We start from the raw sequence: 23,075 nt of genomic DNA, 5'->3' as shown, positions 1-23,075 counted from the left end.
ATACCTTTCCCTGCCATCATGCTATGAAGGTAGTTTTAGCTATTCCTCTTATGTATAAAGCCTTTTTTGCTTATGTAAAGATCACAGAAGGGAAAGTTCTCCAAGGTCAATCTTGAGTGACTGTTGAACGTCTCATGCTAGAAAGTATCTAAGGTAATATGGGGAGCTCCTACAGGTTCATCAGAAGAAGTTGTCCAAGAAGCAGGGAAAGAATGAAAAAAAAAGGTACATTCTTCCTTTCCATTTTGCAATAGTGGAAAACTATGTGTATGGAATATTGTAAATACTGTCAGATCCAGTTGAGATAAGTTTTTTTCTGATTGGTTGGTTTTTCTGAATTGTTTTCCCCCTTCTTTTGAAATCTTTGTTATAATAGATGGCTGTGTGGCAGTGGGGGCAGTTGGTGGGGGGGGGCGAGTATGTAAAAAGTGAAGGTAACGTAAAAGCAAAAGATCAATAAAAATAAGATTAAGAAAATAAGGAGCACCCAATAAGGGTGGCACCCAAGGGCAGTGTGTTAAACATAACATCAAGACCTGGAAGACTTGAGTCTTCTCTTTCTTAGGCAAATCATTCTCAGATCCTTCACGTAATCTTACCCACCCTCCTTGGTTTATAGATAAGGAAGCTGAGGTCTGGAGAGATTCAGTTACTCGCCCAAGGTCATATAGCTAATAAGTGGTAGAGCTGGGATTTGAATCTACATCTTTTGGCTTCAGATCTAGCATGCTTTTTTCTGTAGCTTACTGGGTCCCATCAAGAGACCTGAGAAATTTCTCTTTATCTGACTTGACTGTTGCCACCAGCTATCCTTCAGGACATATTGCTGTGTGTCAGATTCCTACGTGCTGCAAGGGAAGATACACAACCTGCATTTTCAACGATACACCAAACTTCCCCATCATAGGTCTGTTTACTGCTGAAGGCCATGGAAGTGTGCAGTATAACCTCAAGAACCAGTGAGTGAATTATTAGAAACAGTGATGTTGATAATGTAAACTCTGAATGAAAAAAAAAATCAAGGAAAAAAAACCATTTATTGGGAAAGCTAGATGGTACAGTAGATACAGCTTCAGCCTTGGAGTTGGGAGGACCTGAGTTCAAATCTGGCCTCACACACTTGACACTAGCTGTGTGACCCTGGGCAAGTCACTTAACCCAGTTTGCCTCAGTTTACTCAACTGATGAAATGAGCTGGAGAAGGAAATGGCCAACCATTTCAGTATCTTTATCAAGAAAACTTCCAAATGGGGTCACAAAGAATTGGGCATGACTGAAATGACTGACCAAGTCAATATGTGGCTTGCAGAGATTTGTTTCTATTTGAGTTTGACATTATTGGACGAGATGAACTTTAAGGCCCCTTTCAGCTCTAAATCTGGGCTCCCATGACACTTTATATTCCTTGAAGGGTGGGTCAACTTACAGTGAAGTTTGGAGCCTCTCACCCCATTTACCCCATACCCTTACCACTACATACAGTCAAGCCTTGAAAATGAAGTGCATTTCCACTTTCATAGTCTGTCTGCTGTAGCCCAAAGGACGTCTCCCAGGCATTTTTTCAAAGGACACAGCGGATAAAAGATGTAAGACATCCAAATCTACTTGAGGGGTTGGGGAAGTATCTCTTGCCTTGTTTCCCTGATGATTTTTTTTTTCCTTTCAGTATGGGACTGTAATACAAGGAAGCCTGTGGAATTCAAGGCTCTGCTCTGAGCCTCAATATAGTATATTGTGTGTATGGGTAGGAGAGGTGGGGAATGGATTTTGATTTCTTGTCTCTGCCTTTCTGAATCTCTCAAGAGTCCAAGTAATTTAGAGAGAAGAGCAAGAGAAAATAGACTGTGGGACATTTGTCATAGGACAGTATCAAAAGAATATGGTGGTGATATATGGTAAACATGTCCTGGAATCTGACATACCTTCTTCCCCTCTCTGGATCACCCTTGGGAGATCCTGAGAGGCCAAAACAACCAAGAAAAATGCCACTTGTTACAGTAAAATCCGTTAGTATGAACATGTTCCATGGCTTTTAGCCCTGGTACTTTTCCTTCTCTGCCTCTACCTCCTTATTTGTAGCCTAGGGCAAGAGAAACTAACCTCCCTATCCCCTCTCCCCTGACACAAACACTTTCCCCTAGAACTCATGAAAGGAAGTCCCATCAAAAGATATGCCCTTACTTCTCTCAGCGCATTCTTGTGTGTTTTCTCTCAGCTATCCATGTCTGTTTATGATGAATCATGAGGGAGGGTGTATAAAAGACACTATGGGGCATGCAGTTCACAAATGGAGTTGGACCTCCAAGAAGCGGACCTTGACATCATTAGAGTATAAGGTAGGAGACAATACCACTAATTCATAGAGTGCAAGTATATATTAATGGTCAGACCTGTGTAGCTTTTCCCATACAATAGTGAAGGAGAATTATATCTTTCTGAGATCATCCTAGGGTCCACTAGAGTTTTATTCATTCCTTCAATGGAGGAAGAGTGTTTGTAGCTCCCCAAGACCCATTAGAACTTAATTTAGAGAAGAATGTTTTTGCGAGCATCCTGGGCCCCATCAGAGAATTTCATTTATTCGTTAAGTACCTACTGTATGCCCAAGCCTGTTCTAGGACCCATAGAGGATACCATAATAAATAAGGCACAGTCTCTAATTTCAAGGAGCTTATCTACCCATGAAGCAGAAAAATAACAATAACATAGCAATTCAGTATATAGTTAAGGGCCAGAAAGAGAGATCTAGAAAACAAGTACTATAGGAGTTTACTGAAAAGAAATCTTCCTAACTGGCCTCCCTACCTTCAAATTTCTTAATTTTACACCACCATTTACCCCCTCCCACAAGCCCCTACCATGCATGGCTTCTCAGAGTTGTAAGGGACTGTAGTAATTATCATCCTTGAATATTACTTTCATCCTACCACTCTGCCTAACAACTTCAGGTAGTTTATATATTGTTCCATGAAATATCATACTTTCTCACCTTCACACCTTTGCCCCTGCTACTCTTCCCACTTTGAATGCCCTCTCATCTCTGGATGACCCATCCTTACCTATCCAGCCTTTAAGGTGTATATTGAGTCCCACTTCTTCCAGGAAGCCTTCCCCGTCCACAGTGATCTGTCTTTGTCATTACTAAATTCATTGAACTTCTTGTCCCTACCACTTGTGTGGCAAGAAACCAGAGACTGCCTTGCCTTACGTAACAAGGAATCCAGTTAGAAGAGATCTGAAAGATGATGAGACTTTCAGGACTTCATTTTGGTGACTCTAAAAATCAGAAGAAAGATAGTAGAACCGTTTCCTGGGGTGTGTGTGTGTGTGTGTGTGTGTGTGTGTGTGTGTGTGTGTGTGTGTGTGTGTGTGTGTAGGGGAGGAGCATTTCTTTACTGGCTCTCTAGGGCTCAAAAGTTTCTCTGCATTTGGTCAGGAGTCATTCGTGGATATATATCACATGAGACAAATTTCTGCATTTGTCTTTTAACTCATACAGAGCAGAACAATGGACCTTCAACAAATTTTGCTTTATGGTCAGGAAAGGACAATCAAGGATGATTAAGGCAATAACACCTTCCCCATGTTTCTGTAGATGAATGAACAAATTAAACTGAAGATACACAGTCAAGATTCCATAAGCATCACCTTCAGCGCCCTGAATGAGAATGTGACTCTAGTCCTTTCACCTACAGATTGTCCACATGGAGCACCCCCTGAGAAGCGGGTAAGATCATAAGATCGAGACTAAGAAGGAACCTTAGAGCTCATCTAGTCTGACAACCCTGCCTTTTGACAGAGAAGGCAAAGTAAGGGCCAGAAAAGGGAAGTGAATTACTCAAGGTCATACAAGATGGTACAATTACCGTTGTCTCCAATTTTATTAATCATTGTGATGACTCTAGCACATAGCTGGTGAAGTTAAACACAATTTTCCAAGAGATTACTAAGGACCACACTGAGATCATTAAGCTATATTCCCCCTCTCTGCCTAGATATGGGCCCAGTGACATCTATATAGCCCTAGCATAAATCATCCTCTATGCTGGTATCCCAGCAAGTTTATCTGGGTGAAATCTGGTTAAGCTGAATTTAAAGGGCAGCCTTGAAGGAAAAGAGAAGTCAAAAAAAAAAAAAGGATAATGTGGCCAAAAGGGCTGAATCATAGTGAGTTGGGGTACTCTTGTCGATTTTTCCTTGAAGATTATATGAACATAGGGTTCCATTGCTTGTATCTATGTATCTATAAGCCTGAACTCTTTTTTTTTAGTATCAGCTGACAGAAGCACCCTCTTTCTCCCCTACTAAATCCTCGATTCCATGTCTAGCCACTAGTTGCTGCAGTGATAAGGGACTTGTCCAAGTCCATTACCTTCTAATAAGACTGCTTTGTAAAAGATTCTAGCCCTAAAAGAGAATAACTAGGACAGAAACAAAGATTAAGATCTCAAATTGATTAAGTTCCAATAAATTCAACAAATATTCCTTAAGTATCTACTGGGTGTCTAGCATGGTGCTATGTTGGGTGGATTAAGAAAGGTATAGCCTTTGATCTCAAGATGCTTACAAGATGAAGGGGTAGAGAAAACACATGTGCATAAAATAGCCATGGGATATAACAAACCAAGTGTCCAGTGTGTGATACAGACTAAGCACATTTGGAATTTGGAGATGGGGGAGATTGAGACAACTCTTTATGGAATGAAAAGAAATGCTGCTTTATTTCCATTTGGACTGAAAGATGAAATTCTCAAAATAAGCCAAGAAAAAGGCTAGGGTTGCCTGTCATAAATTCCCAATCTGGTCAAATTCAGAAAACTTTTGTCAATGTAGTATCATTAACACAAGAGTCATTATTCATATGACATCATTACTTTTGCTGTAGCGGGCTGTGGTATGGAAGACAGAGTTTCTAATTATAGTAATAGTGGTAACTGGCACTTCTATAACATGTTAAAGGTTTATAAAATGCTTTGTAAGCATTAGCTCGTTTAAGTCTAAAATTTAAGAACTATAGGTATTGTTTATCCCCATTTTACAAATGAGAAAACCTAGGCTTAGAAAAGTTAAGTGACTAATAATAAACATTGAATCTAGAGCCAGAGGATCTGGGTTCAAATCCTACCTCTGAACCCAACATATTTGATCATGGGTAAGTCAGTCATCCTCTTTGAACCTGTTCTTTCATCTTTAAATTTTGAGGCTGCTCAGTATAAATATAAGTATTAGACCCAAAGTCACGATGGGTCATGAAGACCTGAGTTCAGATCCTACCTCAGACACATCAGCTATGTGACCCTAGGCAAATCACTTAGCCTCTCAGTGTCAATTTCCCTACCTATAAAATGGGGATAACAATAGCACTTACCTCCCAGGTTGTTGTGAGAATCAAATAAGACAGTATATGTAAAGCGCTTTGCAAATCTTAAAGTGCTATATAAATGTTATCCATTTTAGCTATTGTGTACCACAAGAGAGTTATGAACCCACCTATCACCTGATTCTATGCACTAACCTTGCTGTCTCCCAATGTGTTATTAATCATTGACCTTTCATACAGATTTAGAAAATATCCAGGCTTATCTTCTCACGTAAAATCAGTGGAGCCATAGAATTATTAATAGGGTGAATTCAACCTAAAAGACACCCCCATACTCTCAAATTAACTTAGAGATATTGTGTCACCTTCAAGGGACCTTCAAGATTATTTAATTTAGTTTTTTCATTTTCTAGACGAGGAAACTGAGGTCCAGAAGGGAAAGAGGCTTGCCTGAAATCACACTGCCACTGATCTATTTCAGTGACTGTCATTTCCACTGCTTATGTAACTCCTTGAAAAATAGCCTGGTATAACAGATAAAGAGATAGCCTTGACACCCACTGGCCATGCAACCCTAAGAGTCACTTAAACTCTTTCATAGAATTGCTGTAAGCTGTTCCATTAATATTGGAAATTGCAGGAACAGTTATTGATCTGCACTCAATAGAGTTTTCTTATCATAGATGTGGATAGAAACCAAACAAAATAACATTTTAAAAAATGCTTCTTAAGAACCTTCTTAATGAAAAAGGTAGTGTTACTGAGTTAAGGCATGATATCACTGGGGAGGGGCAACCTGTTAGCAACACATTAGCCAGGATCGGTTTGTCAGCTTTACCTATTACCACCCATTGTCAGCTAGCAGAGACTATGACTGAGAAGAAATGGGGCATAGGTAGGACAAAAATGGAAAGAAAGGTCTGGAATATAAGACTAGGAGGACAGCTTAGGTAGGTGCTATAGTGAGGAACTCAAAGTTACCACAGACCAACAGAATGTCACAACACTGAGTAGAAGTGGTGAGATTCATAGAATTTCAGCACCAGGTGCCTGGTGGACAGATCCATCTGAGATTCCATAGGCATCTCAAACTCGGCACACCCAAAACAGAACTCATCATATCTACCTCTCCTCACCAAATATATCCCTCTTGCAAAATTTAATTCAATTAAGTTCAACAAACATTTATTAAATACATCCTATGTGCCAGACATTGTGCTTTTGTGTGTTACTGCAATTATCATTCTTTCAGTCACTCTGCTTTGCAGTCTTAGAAGAGTAGCATCCTTGACTTTGCTGTCACTCACATAATCCAATCAATGGCCAATCCCTTGCCATTTCCATTCTTTCTCTACAACATTTCTTACATCTATCTCCATTCTCTCCAGCTGTCAACTTAGTTCAGGCCCTCATCACTACTTACCTAGACTACTACAGTAGCCTCCTAATTGATTTCCCTACACCTCTGGTCTCTCCTCTCTCCAATTCAATTTGACAAAATAATCTTCTTAACGTACAGATTTGACCATGTCACCCCTTGCTTAAGAATATTCAGTGACTGTATTGATCCTAGAATAAAATACAAATTTCACAGCTTGGTATTTAAATTCCCTCATGGGCCATCTCCAGCCTACCTCTCCAGGATTATTGACATCATGCTCTTCAAGTATTCTGTGTTCTATCCAAAGTGCTTTACTTGCTGTTCTCTGAACTAGGCATTCTATCTTTTGCCTTTCTATCAGCTGTCACCCATTCTTGGAATGTACTCCCTCCTCTTTTCTGCCTCTTAGAATTATTGGCCTTCAACACTCAGTTAAGGTGCCACCTCCTGTGAGAATTCCCCTAGCTATTAGTGTTTTTCTTCTTCTTCATGTTATTTTGTCCAGGGTGTCCCAGGTAGCTTAGTGCAGTTTTAAGCTACTAAAACTTACAACTACCCTAAGACTTTTGGGACCCTTGTATTTATTATTAACTTATGTTTATATTGTCATAGCCCCCACTCAGCCAGTAGACTTTCAATTCCTTAAGAACTTTTTATTTGCCATTTCTAACTTTAGCATGGTGCCTTACACATAGCAGGTACTTGATAAATGCTAGCTAAATTTAATTGAATTGAATTATAGATGGGAAATACAAATTACAAATTATGTAGTCCAAATCCCTGGTTTTATAGATCCTAAAGCCAAAGGATGTGAAGTGATTAAAGTCACATAGAATTATAGGATAATAAATTTAAAAATGGAAACCATTTCAGGTGCCATCTTGTTCAAATTTCTTGTTTTACAGATGAAAAAACTGAGGCCCTAGCGAGGTCAAGTGACCTGTTAGGGGTCATATTATAAGTGGCAGAACTAAGATTTGAGTCCTGGACCTATGACTGCAAATCTAGTAACAGAAAGGGGAGATATGATAGAAAGGGAATAGAAGGTAGTATGAGAAATTGTGATACTCTGAAGAAAAACTTTACCTACTCCCTAATTTTATATCTGGCTGTCTCCACATAAATAAATTAGTTTAAAAGTTGACATGATAAATATGTTCAAAAAGAAAAGTACTTGGCATACTGGCTTTGGATTTCTCATCACTGTGTCCAGCTCAAAGCATCCAACTCTCCTTCCTTTGCCCATTTGTTTTCCAATCCTCAGACTGGAGTTTATGACTTGTCAGCAAAAGCAAATATTTCTTGAAAAGGAAGCAGATGAACAATGAGTTTTCCCCCTCCTTTCTTCCCCTTTAAAAACTCTGTCACAAGGAACCTTATTAAATGGCCTCCCCAGGCACCCATAGCACAGTGAAGACCAACCCAGTTGGAGCAACAGTGAAAACTGCCTTCAAAGCAAGCACAGCTTTTAAAGGTCCCATAGCCTGGTTTTCTGCTAAATATTTATATGTAGCCGTGCTTTGGAAACTAGGCAGCTCGTCAATTTAAATGTTTTATTGGCCCAAAAGACAGGCAGTATGGGCTGTCCTATAGATGGATTTTTCAGGTTTTTTCCTATTAATTGGTACGTCCTTTCGATTGTGGGATGGATTGCAGTTCTAACAGTACCTCTTATTTCAGAGCTTCCAGTTTTCTTGCATTTAGGAAGATTTTGTTTAATCAGAGAAGACTCTCATGTCTAACTGAGGGGGCATATTCTCTAGTAGATAATGTTTTATCCGCACTGTAACCATTAGGAGATCTTGGATGTGATGACTTGTAAAGCCCCCTCTAACAATAAGATTCTATGATTCTATGTTATTGTTTGATGAGGATCTTTCCAGGCTATTTGGTGTAAACTTCCCTCTCCCCTCCCCTTTCTTTTTTTTTTAAGGCAATTAAGGTTAAGTGACTTGCCTAGTGTCACACAGCTAGTAAGTGTCAAGTGTTGGGTCTAAGGCTGGATTTGAACTCAGGTCCTCCTAACTTCAGGGCCGGTGCTCTATCCACTGCACCACCTAGCTCCCCTGCCTAACTATTTCTTGGGAATGTTGTGGTGGGGTGGTGGTTCTTATTCAGGACTAGGTTGGAGGAAATAATCCTTGAAGTCTCTTCCAACTCCAAGATTCCATGTTTGTTTTCTTGCTTCTTCCTTTATTGAAGCTGTGTGATGTGGTAGATGGAACACCAGAATGAGAGTCAAGAACCCATGGCTTCAAACAAGTTACACTTTGTCTCATGAAGTAGGAGCTGGTGCCTCTGAAGTTTAAGGAGCAGTTTCTGCTCCAAAGAGCAATATTGTAGACCCACAGGTTCCATGAAGGGAGGGATGACGCAATTAAGCATCAAAGAACAATGAAATAAGTGACTTCATTGGTTGGAAACTTTCTGCTGAGCAGTATCAAAGCAGCTATTTTTCAACCTGGAATTAATAATATAGACATCTGTGGCCTAATGAGGGCATATTGTGAGACATGATGAATCTTCCAAGACTTTACAAACCTGATCACTACTATGAGCTTCTGGCAGTTTGTGTGGGGACAAATAATATTGTCAGAAGAGCTGTGGAAAGTGTAGCTAGGGATTATAAAGTCTTGGCCAAGAAATTAAAAGCTTTAGGGGTATAGGTGCTATTTTCATTACTTCTGCCCAATGGAAGACAAGGGGGGAGGGAGGAAGAGCAAGAGCGAGAGTGAGAGCGAGACAGAGAGAGAGAGAGAGAGAGAGAGAGAGAGAGAGAGAGAGAGAGAGAGAGAGAGAGAGAGAGAGATTTAACTGTGATGAGTTATTCTACCCACTTCCTAACAGAAAGGTAATGAATTCAAGACACAAATTGAGACATACATTTGGGCATGGACAATATGGGACTTTGTTTTGCTCAACTATGCATATTTGTTGCAAGTGTTTTGTTTTCCTTTCTTCTTTAAAACTGAGCTTCTTTACTGAAAAACAAAATATAAAAATAGTGAGTGGGAAAACATGATGGAAAGCACTTTAGTGAAGATCAACGGAGGGAAAAATGAAAGTCATAATTGTCGTTAGAGTATAATACAGACCATCTGAACGAAAGGAGAAAGTAAATGGGCAATCGGGTAAACATCAGAAGCCTGGCTCAGAAGCATTATATGGTATTGATAGGGGACTTAATTTTCTGAACATTTGCTGGAGCATTCTCTGTTAAAAGTAGAATAGCTAATGATAACGGTGCTTTATGCTAATTTCATCATTCACAAGGTGTAGAGGAAAGGATGAAAAGAACTGCTCTTCTAGACTTGATTCTGACCAACAAGAGGGAGGTGGCTGCTGAAATGGAAATGATTAACACATTGGGGGAAGTTAGCACTTCATATTGGAATTTGTGACAATGGCAATGAAAGCCAGGAAATGTTTGACAAATATTTTAGATTTTAGAAAAGCAAGACTCCAAAAGATTTAGAGAAAATATAAATAGTTTCACAAAGCCTAAATTTCTTCAGGGAAAGTCAACCTAAGCAGGATCGGAATCTCAGAATCTCAGAAGAAGAAAATTCTGAAGACCCAAACAGAAATAATTTTTGTAAGAAAGAAAGTGGAAAGTTTAAAAAAAAACCAATATGGATGCACAAAGTGATCATCAGCGAACTTGGATTTTAAAAAGATATTTATAGAAAATGGAAGCAAGGTCAGGAAATGGAAGATGGATGCAAAAAGTGTGACAAATTGCTGTAAGAGGTGTCAGGAACACTGAAGCTCAGAATGAAATGGTGTTCCAATTTTCCAAAAAGAAGAAGGAAGAAAGTACATTCTGAAAACTATGCATTAGTGAATTTGGCTCTGAATCCTGGAAAAAATTCTAGAATGACTTACCAGAGGGCTGGATGGTGAGCATCTAGGAAAGGAAGCAGTGGACACAAAAAGTCAGCATAGCTTCCTTAAGTGCAGATCATTCTCCTTTTCTGTGTGGTTACTGGACTGAAGATCTAGAGAATTCTCCAGATTTCAGTAAAATATTTGATGAATTTTTGTCATGCTATCCTTGTGGACAAAATGGAAATATGTGGTCTAGATAGCCATACCAAAGGGAAGATTGAGAACTATTTGCATTTCTGGTATCAAAGAGTATGGCTATGGGTTGATGTCAATTTAGAAGGAAGTCTTTATTAAAGGGTCTCCATCATCTTCCAATACGTATTTTTTAATTCAATGAGTTATTCTTTCAGAAAATATTGAATATTTGCTACATGCGAGATCCTATGCTAGATGCTATACAATACTTAAACTTCCATATTTATATGTCACCTTAAATTCTTCCAGCTCCCTGGTCTTAGATATACTCTATAATTCATACTCATTTTTTTTCACAAGGGGCTATTGTTCTTTAGAATCTGAGAGGATTAGCCTACTTAGCAGTGTCAAGGATTCACTGAAGAATGCAACTGTGGCATGACTTCAGGTATTGCCTCTGGAACCTAGCCTCATTTTCATCCAGTACCATGGGCTAAGAGAGATTAACCAGATGTCCTAGAAATGAATCAGTATGGCAATTTATAGTAAAACCTGCAAAGAAAAGGTGGTGTACAACAGTGGGGAAAAAATCAGTTAAGTAATCAACGAGCATTTATGCCTACTGTATGCCAAATTCTGGGGATATAAAGACAAAATGGTCCCTGCACTTGAGGAGCTTACAGCTTCTTTGGCCTCAGTTTCCTCATCTGTAAAATAAGGAAGTTGGAGTATTGGCCTCAGAGGCACCTTCCAGGAAAAAAATCTATAAAAGATGTCCATTCCCCTTGACTCAAATATCTCACTTCTGGGACAATATGCCCTGATATTGTTATGGGGGAGAAGGGGTAAAGATATCTCTGTCTGCTCAGATAGTCATAACAACATTATTCATAATAACAAGACAAAACAAAATAAAGTGAAATTTAAAAACAAAAAATGGCAAACAGCTGTTATGTCCAATAACTGGGCAGATGTGCTTTGTGAATTTATTTATTTAGCCATTTATCCCCGTATATAGAATATAAGTTCCTTGAAGGCAGGGACTGTCTTTGTATTCCCAGCACCCAGCACAATGCTAGCACATAGTAGGTGCTTAATAAATGCTAGGTTAATTGAGTGAATAAGAAGCCCAAGAACTCCAGGAATAGAAGTGCCTCCTCAGACCACCAGCCCTACTTCCAGCCCACCTACTGAAGAATCATCCAATGTAGCATTCCTTGTGCAGTTGCTACCTGTTCATTGCTTCTATAGGTTCTGAAGCCCCCAGTGCCTCACAGAACCTATACTGAATATCTGGAAAAGCAAGTTCTCATCACCAAGTCTTTGGTACTGTCAAATGGTTCAGCATCAGAAATAGATGTGGTCTTACCAGGAGCATAACATTAACTAGAAGTTGCATCACTTAACTGATTTGCTGCTGCACCCTAAGAACCATAAGGCCTTTCCATCTGACTTTTGGCTGAAACCTCCTACTGTTTTCTTTCCCCATTAGTATGTGAGCTCCTTGAGAGTAGAGAACATCTTGCTTTTCTATTTGTGTCTCCAATACTTAACACAGTGTATGTATTTAATAAATGCTTTTTATTCAATCATTTATTTGTGGTGATGATAGCAACAAGCTTCAGACAAATACAGGAGAAAAAGAATTCAGAGGGGGACATGGAAGCAAAGAGTACATTTTTTCTTACTGTCTTGTTAGAGTGAATACAATATACACTCATTATACACCATAAGTAATGGTTTCACATACAAAACTTCCTTATTTTCATTTGTTTATTTGAACATTTGTTTTTGTTAGTGGCTATTTGCATTTAGAATACTATTCTTTTAAAATCCTGCAGCCCAGATGAAGCATAAGTCTAGCAACAAAGAGTTTAGATAGGGATAGGGAGTACATTTGTGATTTCGTTGGTTAGGGAGTTTCTGGGAGAGAAAAATCCCTGTACTCCGCAATCTTATTAAAGGGTTACCAATATCACCAAGAAATTAAGTGACTTCCCCAGGGACAGGGGCTAGACTAGAACCCCAGGTCTTCCTGGCTTCAAGGTTGGCTTCCTAACCATTACAACATACTCTCTAGGATTTAAATATGATTTCAATTCTCCTCTGCAAAGTCCAGTCAGGCTAGAAGCCCTGCCCACTAGAGTAAGAGGGTTTATTATCCCTTCTCACTAGCAGAGATAATGGGATGAATCTTTCAGAATAGGACAAACAGTTTTAAGAGGATATATTCATTACCCTGAACCCTTGTCAATGTGCCTCCACTTTACCTGCATCACAAGACAGCTCAGATTTTCTAGAGGTGAGGATGAGATGCTGCTCTTGGCTAACAATGACTGCATTTCCCCTTCTTGGTCTTTCAAGTATTCTTATAGAAGCAGCGCTGAAGAAAGAACTTCCAAGATGATCCGAGCACTGGTTGAGATTAAGAAACGATTTCAGAAGACAGTGTCTCAATTTATGAATTCTGTTTTGCTGTCAGCAGGTAAAAATCAGGGGACAGGAAGGGTGAAGAAGCCTGGCTAACAGGTGCTCTTGAGCCTGGAGCACTCCCTTTCCTGTAGTTTTTTTGCAATTTGTAAAATGCATATCAATCTTAACTATGTTGACCAATTCTTACTTTTCCATCCCAAAAGTCCATCCCTGTTCATTGCTAGTTTTGGGTCAAATGTTCCTATGCCTCTTAAATTCAGAATCACTTCTGAGGCTTCTAAGGTGACCCTTCCACATCCCCATACAATCAGGTAGTCCTTGATAATCAGGAAATTAGACAGCTGCTTACATGGTACGAGTTGGAAGCTGCCAGATAGAGTTTCCCTGACTCCAAATATATTCTGTAGATTTACATCCTAACATGGTTCATATAAAATCATAGAGCAAAATCGGAAAGAGACCGCAGATGCCATCTAGTCAGTTTTACAGAGAAGGAAAATGAAGCTCAATGAGAAATGACTTGCCCAAAATCACAATGAAAGTAAATATCAAAGGGGCTTTCCCATGGTGCTCATTGGTGCCTTAGAGTCTATAATGAAAGCTCTTTTTTCTTTAGGTCTTGGCAGATTTGGGGGTCTCACAGGGTACCCTATGATAATAGAAGAAGGGAAACACCATAAGATGTTATAAGCTCTATTTTGTTGAGGGCTTTTGGAGAAGAATGGAGAGAAAGGAGCATTCGTTTGTAGCCAGTTGAGGTCATGATAAGTACTTAGAGGAGAAGAAAGAATTAGAGCCCTTGGAGTGCTAGGAGTTCTAGGGTAGAAATGGAGGTAGGTTTGCTGAAAGGGGAAGGGAGAAGTTGCCACAGACATCTTTGACAATTGTCCAGTCCCCCATAGCTCATTCATACATGAACACAGCTTGTGTTGCTATCCATCTGCCAGCCCCACATTCCCAACACAAAAACAGAGCCTATGTGTCCATTTCCTTCATAGCATTGTGACAGATCTTAAAGATGGAGAAGTATCGTAGCTTTAGGGTTGGAAGGGACTTCTAAGTTCATCTGGTCGCTTCCTCCTTTTTCAGATAAAGAGACTGGAGACCATAAAGGGTGTGACTTGCCCAAAGTCATAATGCCAAGAGGGAAATGGGCACATAGTCACACAGGTTGGAAGTGATAGAGATAGGATTTGAATTTAGGTCTTCTGACTACAAAGTTAGACTTATTTCCACTAGAAATCATAGCTTATATAATTAGTGAATCACTAAATATTCCCTGAGGAGAGTGGGGAGATTCCTATCAGCCTTTACATTGTGGCAGACCTCCCTTACCCTTCTCCCATCAGAAGAATCTCCTGGAATCCTCAATCAACAAGTATGTTTTGAGTCACATCCTCTCTGTGCAAAGCTTCAGATAACAGCTTCCATTTTATAGTGCTTTCTGCTTTTCCAAGCACTTCACATACATCATTTCCTTTGATCCTCACAGCAATCCTGTGAGGTAGGTGCTGGGGTTAAGTTGGTTGCCTGCATTCCCATAGCTAGTAAGAGTCTGAGGCTGGATTTGGACTCTGGTCTTCCTGACTCCAAATCTAGCACTCTATCCACTGTACCACCTAGCTACCTCTTATGCGTCTACTCCATATGAAATTATGTTATTTGGATATATGCCCCGTCCTACTCACCTTCCATTAAGCTGGAAACTCTTTGAATATAGGAACTCTGCCTCCTCAGTCCTTGGTAGTCAACAGTTATTTGCTGAATGAATGAAGGGGTGGATAGATAAATAGGACTAATAATATGAGACAAAATAATCTTTAGTACCAGTGAGTGTTTCTAGAATGATGGGGAATGGGCAGAGCCAAGATGGTGGAGTAAGCAGTAAATTGCTGTAACTCTCCTATATTCACTGCCAAACAACCATAAAATAGAGCCCCAAAACAAATGCTGGAACAGCAGAAGCAGTAAAATGATGGGGTGAAATGATCTTTTAGCCCAAGAAAATTGGAAGATCAGCCAGAAAGTTTTGTCTCACTGGAATAAAAGGGGAGCCCAGTCCAGGATGGGAAGTGTCCCAGCAAACCAGAGCAAGCCCCATCTCAGCAAACCAGTGGATGATCCTAAGCCCCAGTGAGGTGGAGCAGGCAAATGCCAACACCAGGACTTTGCCACATGCCTTAGCATAGCCAGGGTAATGGATACACTCCAGCTACGAGAACCACCACATGCTTCAGCACAGCCCCAGGCAAATAGGCAGCCTCCAGAAGCCAGATCTGAGTACTTCAGTGTAGCCCCAGGGAGTCACAAAAAAACCACTGACCTCAGCTGCCAGCTCAGACATTAGCACTAAAACCCCTACAGCCTCCAGCAGTGCCAGCCACTCCCCACCCCGTTCCCTCAGCACAGCACCAGACACAAGGGTCGCTTATGGGCATCAGGGCAGCATCAGTACAGCACCAAGTAAACAGCCAGGACCTGCAGCCCCTGGCACGAGAAGTCAGACACAGTGCCCCTTCTATCCTAGGAGCAGAGCTCAAATTTAAAAGAAAGGAAGAAGGTCAAAAAAGATGAGCAAACAACAACAGCAACCACAAAGAATCTGACCATTATTATGTTGACCATTATTGTTATGGTAACAGAGAGGCTCAAGACACAAACTCAGAAGAGGACAACAATGTCAAAACACTTATGAGGAAAACTCCAGAGAAAAACAGGAAGCAATCTCAAGCCTAGAAAGAACTCATGGAAGAGCTCAAAAAGGAGCTTAAAAATCATGGAAGAGAAATAGAAGGAAAAAAATTAAATAAGAGAGATGAAAAATTGGGGAAAGAAATGAGAGTGATATGAGAATTATGAAAAAAAGAGTCAGCAGCTTGGAAAAAGAAAACAGCTGCTTAAAAAGCAGAATTGACCAAATGGAAAAAGAAGTACAAATATCTAAAGTACAACTGGCCAAATGGAAAAGAAAGTACAAAATCTAAGTGAGGGAAACAACTCCTTAAAAGTCAGAATTAGGCAAGTGGAAGCTAATGACTCTATGAGAAATCAAGAATCAATCAAACAAATTCAAAAGAATGAAAAAAATAGAAGAATATGTAAAATATCTCATTGGAAAAGCAGCTGACCTAGAAACTAGATCCAGGAGAGACAATGTCAGAATCACTGGACTATGAAAAGTCATAATCAAAAGGAGGACCTGGACAGCATCTTTCAAGAAATTATCAAAGAAGGGGCAGCTAGGTGGCACAGTGGATAGAGCACTGGCCCTGAAGTCAGGAGTACCTGAGTTCAAATCTGGCCTCAGACCAAACACTTGACACTTACTGGCTGGGTGACCCTGGGCAATTCACTTAACCCCAATTGCCTAAAAAAAAAAAATTATCAAGGAATACTGCCCTGATATCCTGAAAACAGAGAGCAAAATAGGATGAAAGAATCCACTGATCACCTCAGGAAGGAGATCCCAAAATAAAAACTCCAAGGAACATTATAGCCAAATTACAGAACTATCAGGTCAAGGAAAATATACTGCAAGTGGCTAGAAAGAAACAATTCAAATATCAGGAAGCCACAATCAGGATTACATAAGACTTAGCAGTTGCAACATTAAAGGATCTGAGGTCACAGAACATGATATTACAAAAGGCAAAGGAGCTAAGACTATAACCAAGAATTGCCTATCCAATGAAATTAAGCGTAATACTTCAAGGGGGAAAAAAATGGTCATTCAATGAAATAGGAGGACTTCAAGCTTTCATAACAAAAAATTTGATATCCAATATCAAGACCCAAGAAAAGCCTGAAAAGGTAAAAGGGAAAAGAAAACATAAGGGATTCAATGGAGATGAATTGCTTACATCCCTACACAGGAAGATGACACTTGTAATTCTTAAAAACTGTACCACTAATAGTACAGCTAGAAGGAATATACATAGACAGAGGGTATGGGTATAAGGTGAATTTGAGGGAATGAATGACATAAAAAAATAAATAAAGGATGAGAAAGAGGAGTACACTGGATGCAGAAGGAAGGGAGAGGTAGAATGGGATAAATTATTTCACATGAAGAAGCACGAAAAACTGATTACAATGGAGGGAAAGATGGAAGGGTGGGCGATGGGCATTGCTTGAACCTTACTCTCATCAGTATTGGCTCAGAGATGGCATAATATACACAATCAGTTGATTGTAGAAGTCTATCTTACTTGACAGGAAAGTAGGAGGGGGGGAGATTAAATAAAGCATGGGGGACAGAGGTAGGGCAGGCTGGAGAGAGAGTGACAAAAGAGAGGGCAGACCAGGGGAAGCAGTAGACAGAAGCAAAACATGGGGAGGGAAAGGATTAAAGGAGAGACAGGATGAACAGGAGGAAAAATAGGAAGGAGGGAAATACACAGTTAGTAATTGTAACTGTGAATGTGAATGGGATGAACTTTCCCATAAAATGGAATCAGATAGCTGAGTGAATCAAGAACTAGAATCCTACAGCAATATGTTATTTTTAAGAAAAACACTTGAAGCAGAGAGAGACACATAGAATAAAGGTAAAGAGCTGGAGCATAATCTATAATGCTTCAGCCGAAGTTAAAAAAAAAAAGCAGGAGTAGCAATCGTGATATCAGACAAAACAAAAACAAAAATAGACCTAATTAAAAGAGATGAGGAAGGAAACTACATCTTGCTAAAAGTACCATAGACAATGAAGTAATATCAATAGTAAACATATGTGCACCAAGTGGCATAGCATCCAAATTCTTAAAGGAGAAGTTAAGTGGCTTACAGGTTCATGACCAAACAAGAGATAGATAGCATTATAAAATGTAAATTAGATAATTTTGATTATATTAAATTAAAAAGCTTTTGCACAAACAAACTCAGTGCAATTAAGATTAGAAGGAAAGCTGAAAGCTGGGAAACAATTTTTACAGCCAGTGTTTCTGATAAAGGCCTCATTTCGCAAACATATAGAAAACCAGGTCAAATTTATAAGAATACAAGCCATTCCCCAATTGATAAATTATCAAAGGATGTGAACAGGCATTTTTTATATGAAGAAATCAAAGCTAACTCTAAGCATATGAAGAAGGGCTCCAAATCACTTTTGATTAGAGAAATGCAAATTAGAACAGCTCTGAGGTACCACCTCATACCTATCAGATTGGTTAATATGACAAAAAAAGGAGAATGATAAATGTTGGAGAGGATGTGGGAAAATTGGGACACCAATGTATTGTTGGTAGACTTGTGAACTGATATAACCATCCTGGAGAACAATTTGGAACTATGCCCAAAGGGCTATGAAACTGTGAATACCCTTTGATTTAGCAATATCACTGCTAGATGTGTATCCCAAAGAGATCTAAAAAAAGGAAAAGGACCTACGTGTGCAAAAAATATTTATAGCAGCCCTTTTCATGGTGGCAAAATATTGGAAATTGAGGGGATGCCTATCAATTGGGGAATGGCTGAACAAGCTGTGGCATATGAATGTAATAGAATACTATTGTGCAACAAGAAACGATGAACAGGCAGATTTCAGAAAAACCTGGAAAGGCTTGTCTGAACTGATGAAAAGTAAAATGAGCAGAACCAGGAAAATATTGTACATAGTATCAGCAACATTGATTGTGTGATGATCAGCTATTAATGACTCAGCTCTTCTCAGCAGCACAACAATCCAAGAATGGCACAAAGGACTCCTGAAGGAAAATGCAGTCCACATCTAGATAAAGAACTGATGGATTCTGAACACAGATCGAAGCATATTTTTTTCACCTTATTATTTTTCATGGGTTTTTTCCCCTTTTGATCTGTTTCTTCTTTCACAGCTGTGACTAATATAGAAATGTTTTACCTGATAGCACATTTATAATTTATATCAAATTGCCTACCATTTTTTGAAAAGGGGAGGGGAGAAAGGAAAGAGAACATTTTGGAACTCAAAATCTTGTAAAAATGAGCGCCAAAAATCTTCTTGACATGTAAGTAATAAAAAATAAAATACTATTTAAAAAAAAAGAATGATGGGGCTCAGTGGAGGATGAGAATAGTATGGTCTATAGCCTTGAAGCATCTCCCAGCAGAAGTGGGGCTTGATTTACAGAGGAACTCTATCTCAGCCTTAAAGTGAATGGTAGGAACTAGAGAGGTGAGATAGCCACTAGAGAGTTCTCTCAGCTGAGGAGAGTGTCAAGAGCAGAGGTGTGATGGATGAAGGAAGGACCTTGCATCAACACTGAATAAGCCAGACTGAGTGGAGGAGAGGGTTTGGGGAGAAAAGCAGTGGCAGATAAGGTCAGACTTGACTCACGACATTATATATTGGGCTCTACTCACAGGCCTCCTCACAATAGACTATCCAGTGAAGGATGAAATAGACCTCAGCCGGTTCAAGAAGAAATCACCATCCTCTCTACAGTGGATTCAGAAGTCAGCATCAGAACCACTTTCCCACACTCATTCAGTGTTACATAATTCTTCTGCGGGGGACTCACTCTGGGATGATGCTTCATCGGCAGTCGTGAGCACTTCTAAAAAGAAGCCTATCAAAATCCCACCCACAGTCCCTGATAGGTGAGTTTAGACATGCGTTTGCTACTGAAATCCCCTGGGACCTGGACGCACAAGACCCATATCTGTTGACTCAAGGCCTGTTTACATCCAGAAACCCACCCAGAGCCATTCATGAGCTGGTAATATCATCAAGCTCTGTCTTGGGAAGACCAAGCTTGGTGCCTCATTTTAACCTCCCCTCCTGCTGCGAGAGCCTTCTAGGTTGCCCAGTTGGTCAGTCTCTCTATCCTTTTAGCTCTTATCATTCTGTAAGACCAGAAACACTCACTGGCACTGAGATTAGTTCATTTTATCTATCCACCTATTCAGCAAACAACGGTTGAACACCCACTGTGTAAAAAACCTAAGAAAGATACCAAGATCTATAATACAGAATCCTCATCTTATAAGTTTGCTTTCTATTATTGGTTCTATTTATTCACCTATCCACTGATAAATTGGAGAGTGTCTAGAGTGTCCAGAGAAGGATGTTGTCAGGATGTTAAAGGGACTTGAAATCATGTCAGATGAGGATCAGTTTAAGAAAATGGGAATGAATAAAGGGAAAGCTTGAGGGGTTTAGAGGCAGAGGGAATGATAATTGTCTTTAATAATAATAGCTAGCATTTACATAGCACTTTATGATTTGCAAAGTACTTTTCCCTGGGAGGTATTATACCCGCTTTGCAAATGAGGAGACTGAGACAGACAGTTAAACACCTTGCCCAGGGTCACACAAGTAATAAGTCTAGGTCTGGATTTGCACTCAGTTCTTCCTGACTTAAGGTCCAGTACTCTATCTACTGCCCCACCTAGCTGCCTCAGTACTTCAAATATTTTTACATACTTAAAGGATACTCATAGGGAAAAGGGACTAGTCTTGTCCTAACTGACTCCAGGGGAAGAATTAGGAGCAATGATGTATAAAAGGTTCAAAGGTATACATTTTAACTTGATACATCAAGAGAAATATCTTCATATTTAGGGTTATCCAAAAAACAGAATGAACTGCTTGGGGAGATAAGGAGCTTCTCATCACTGGAAATCTTGAAGGGAAGACTGGATAAGCTTTAGGTTATTAGGTGTACTGTAAAGGCAATTCTCATTCAAGTGTGGGTTAGATTAATTGGCCTTACAACTCAGAAATTCTGGGAAAGCTATTAAGAAGAATTTCATTCATCTACTTTTTTGTTGTTTTGTTTTGTTTTTTGCTTTTTGGTGAAGCAATAGGGGTTAAGTGACTTGCCCAGGGTCGCACAGCTAGTAAGTGCCAAGTGTCTGAAGCCAGATTTTAACTCAGGTCCTCTGACTCTAAGGCCAGAGCTCTGTCCAGTGAGCCACCTAGCTGCCCCGTGCATCTACTTTTCAACTTGTGATGGGATTCCTTTATGGTAGGAGTTTTTCACCTTGTGTTACGCCCATATTTGACCATCTGGTAAAGCCAAAAAACATTCAGAAGCCATCAGAGTCATCTTTTAAAATGCATAAAATAAAATACAGAATTAAAAGGGAAACCAATATATTGAAATACAGTTATCCCCTCTTCTCTGTTCCCTCCCCTCTTCTTTCCCTCCTTGAGTCACTGCCTGGTAAATGCAAAGTACAGAGTAGATACAAATGTGATAGGATGTTCCGATGGGACTTTAGCAAAGCAGAGAGGTGAGGAGGGGCAAACCCCCAACTTAAGAACCCTTCCTTTACAGAATCACAGAAATCATCGATTTAGAGCTGGTTTCTAAGGGACCATAAAGACCATTCAATCTAACCCTTTTATTTTCCAGCGAGAAAACTAAGGCTCCGAGAGATTAAATGTCTTGTCCAGGTTTCCACAATTAGGAAATGTGTGAGGCAGTATTGAAGCTAGGTCTTCCTCACTCCCCTTTTAGCTGGGATTGGGTATTTCAGATTGCCCTCTTCTCATTCTGGGGTCTGGGGGAGGGGTTCCTGCCTTATAGGTCCAAGTCGGCAGGCGTGCCGGACCCGCGGTCCTCCAGCACCTGGGCTTTTGCTCTTGCTGACTGTCCACTGATGCTCCGAAAGCTGCTGCTCAGACAGGACACTAGCTTTGGCTGCCGATGCTTGGTGAAAAGCCCCGCACTCACAGATGTGGAGTTCGAGCGCTTTATCTCAGCTCCCAGGGACCCCAACCAAATCCTGGTGCTCTATGTGATGACCATCCAGAGTTCTGCCAACTCGAGCCATCTGGAGTGGATCCTGGACACCCTCTATTTGCACAGTCAGTGCGGCCGGCCCTCCCCTTGCATTCAGGTAAGTCCGGAACTTTCCATTACCCAGCCCAGGCCAGGAAGGTCAAGAATAGGCACAGAGTGAGCCTACCTATGTATAGAACTGATGGGCAACTATGCAATAAAACTTCGGGGTTGCTAAGGAGCCTCCACCCCTGTGACTGAAATCCCGTCATTAAGTACCCTGCGCTTAAAGAGTTTCTTTTGGAGGAGACCAAAAATTCATGTGATTTTTCAACAGCATAGGAAAACAAAAAACAAAAACAAAGCTTATGTACCTAGTTCTAGATGTGCAACCTTGAGCAAATCACTTAATTGCTCAGTGCCTCAGTTTCCTCATGTATAAAATGGGGAAGTCAGAATCTCTGACACCTAAAATCCCTTTTAACTCTTAATCTATGGTAATAGAATCATGAGAGAGACCCCTTGAGCAGGAGCAAGAATAGCTATTTAAAATAGGAAGCTATCAAATGGCAGACTGAGTGCCAGCCCTTCTCTTCTGTCCCGTACACCTAACCATACCAAACTGAAGACCATTTTGTGCAGCTTGTAATGAGATATCTAGGATACTTATTATCACTACAAAATATCCTTCCCTTCGTGGGTGGACTTCCCTCTACGAGTGCAAATTACAAACCCCACTGTAGCTTACTAGAGGGTTCCCTGAGTTTCTCTGACCAATGAAAAGGCATCACTTGATGGGCAGCCTCTCTTCTGATGATAACCACCCCTCAGGCCCCAACCTTAGCTAGGCACTTCTTAGACAGCAGATATCCAATGCATTGCCAGCCAGACCTGGAGCTGGTAGGACTTGCTAGAAGCTGTGCTTCCCCTGGAGTAACCTTGGAGAGCTCACCTCCCTGCCACAATGAGTCATCAGTATAGGATTTCAGTGAAGGTTCTAGCCCCCGCTGGGGAATCTGCAGCCTTAAGCGGCCTTAAGTATAGGAAGATGGGGTTTCCTCCTTTTAAGAAACTGGTGGAAATCTAATCTTCCCATACCGATGTCAGGTTCAGAAAAGTCCTAAGTGATTTTTCCTGGAGAAGTCTCCTCTAGGGGACAGTTTTGGAGTATGACTGGGATTTTCTAATCCCTTAGAATGCCTCACGTCAAAAT

The 23,075-nt window shown here is 40.2% G+C and overlaps 1 protein-coding gene across 1 annotated transcript in view; it reads left to right on the top strand.

The window, feature by feature from the left end:
• CUNH3orf20 (chromosome unknown C3orf20 homolog) overlaps positions 1-23,075 on the top strand; it is an 87,921-nt gene that overhangs the window by 53,814 nt on the left and 11,032 nt on the right. Inside the window, exons 10-15 of the mRNA XM_078151682.1 lie at positions 807-959; positions 2,216-2,336; positions 3,596-3,727; positions 13,089-13,209; positions 19,499-19,733; positions 21,668-21,980. Of these exons, the coding sequence (XP_078007808.1) occupies positions 807-959; positions 2,216-2,336; positions 3,596-3,727; positions 13,089-13,209; positions 19,499-19,733; positions 21,668-21,980 (1,075 nt within the window). The remainder of the gene's footprint in view (positions 1-806; positions 960-2,215; positions 2,337-3,595; positions 3,728-13,088; positions 13,210-19,498; positions 19,734-21,667; positions 21,981-23,075) is intronic.

The sequence above is a fragment of the Phascolarctos cinereus genome, unplaced genomic scaffold (assembly GCF_003287225.1).
Source record: "Phascolarctos cinereus isolate Bilbo 61053 unplaced genomic scaffold, phaCin_HiC Scaffold_4;HRSCAF=312, whole genome shotgun sequence".
NCBI classification, from domain to species: Eukaryota; Metazoa; Chordata; class Mammalia; order Diprotodontia; family Phascolarctidae; genus Phascolarctos; species Phascolarctos cinereus.
This window is presented reverse-complemented; position numbering and strand designations above follow the sequence as displayed.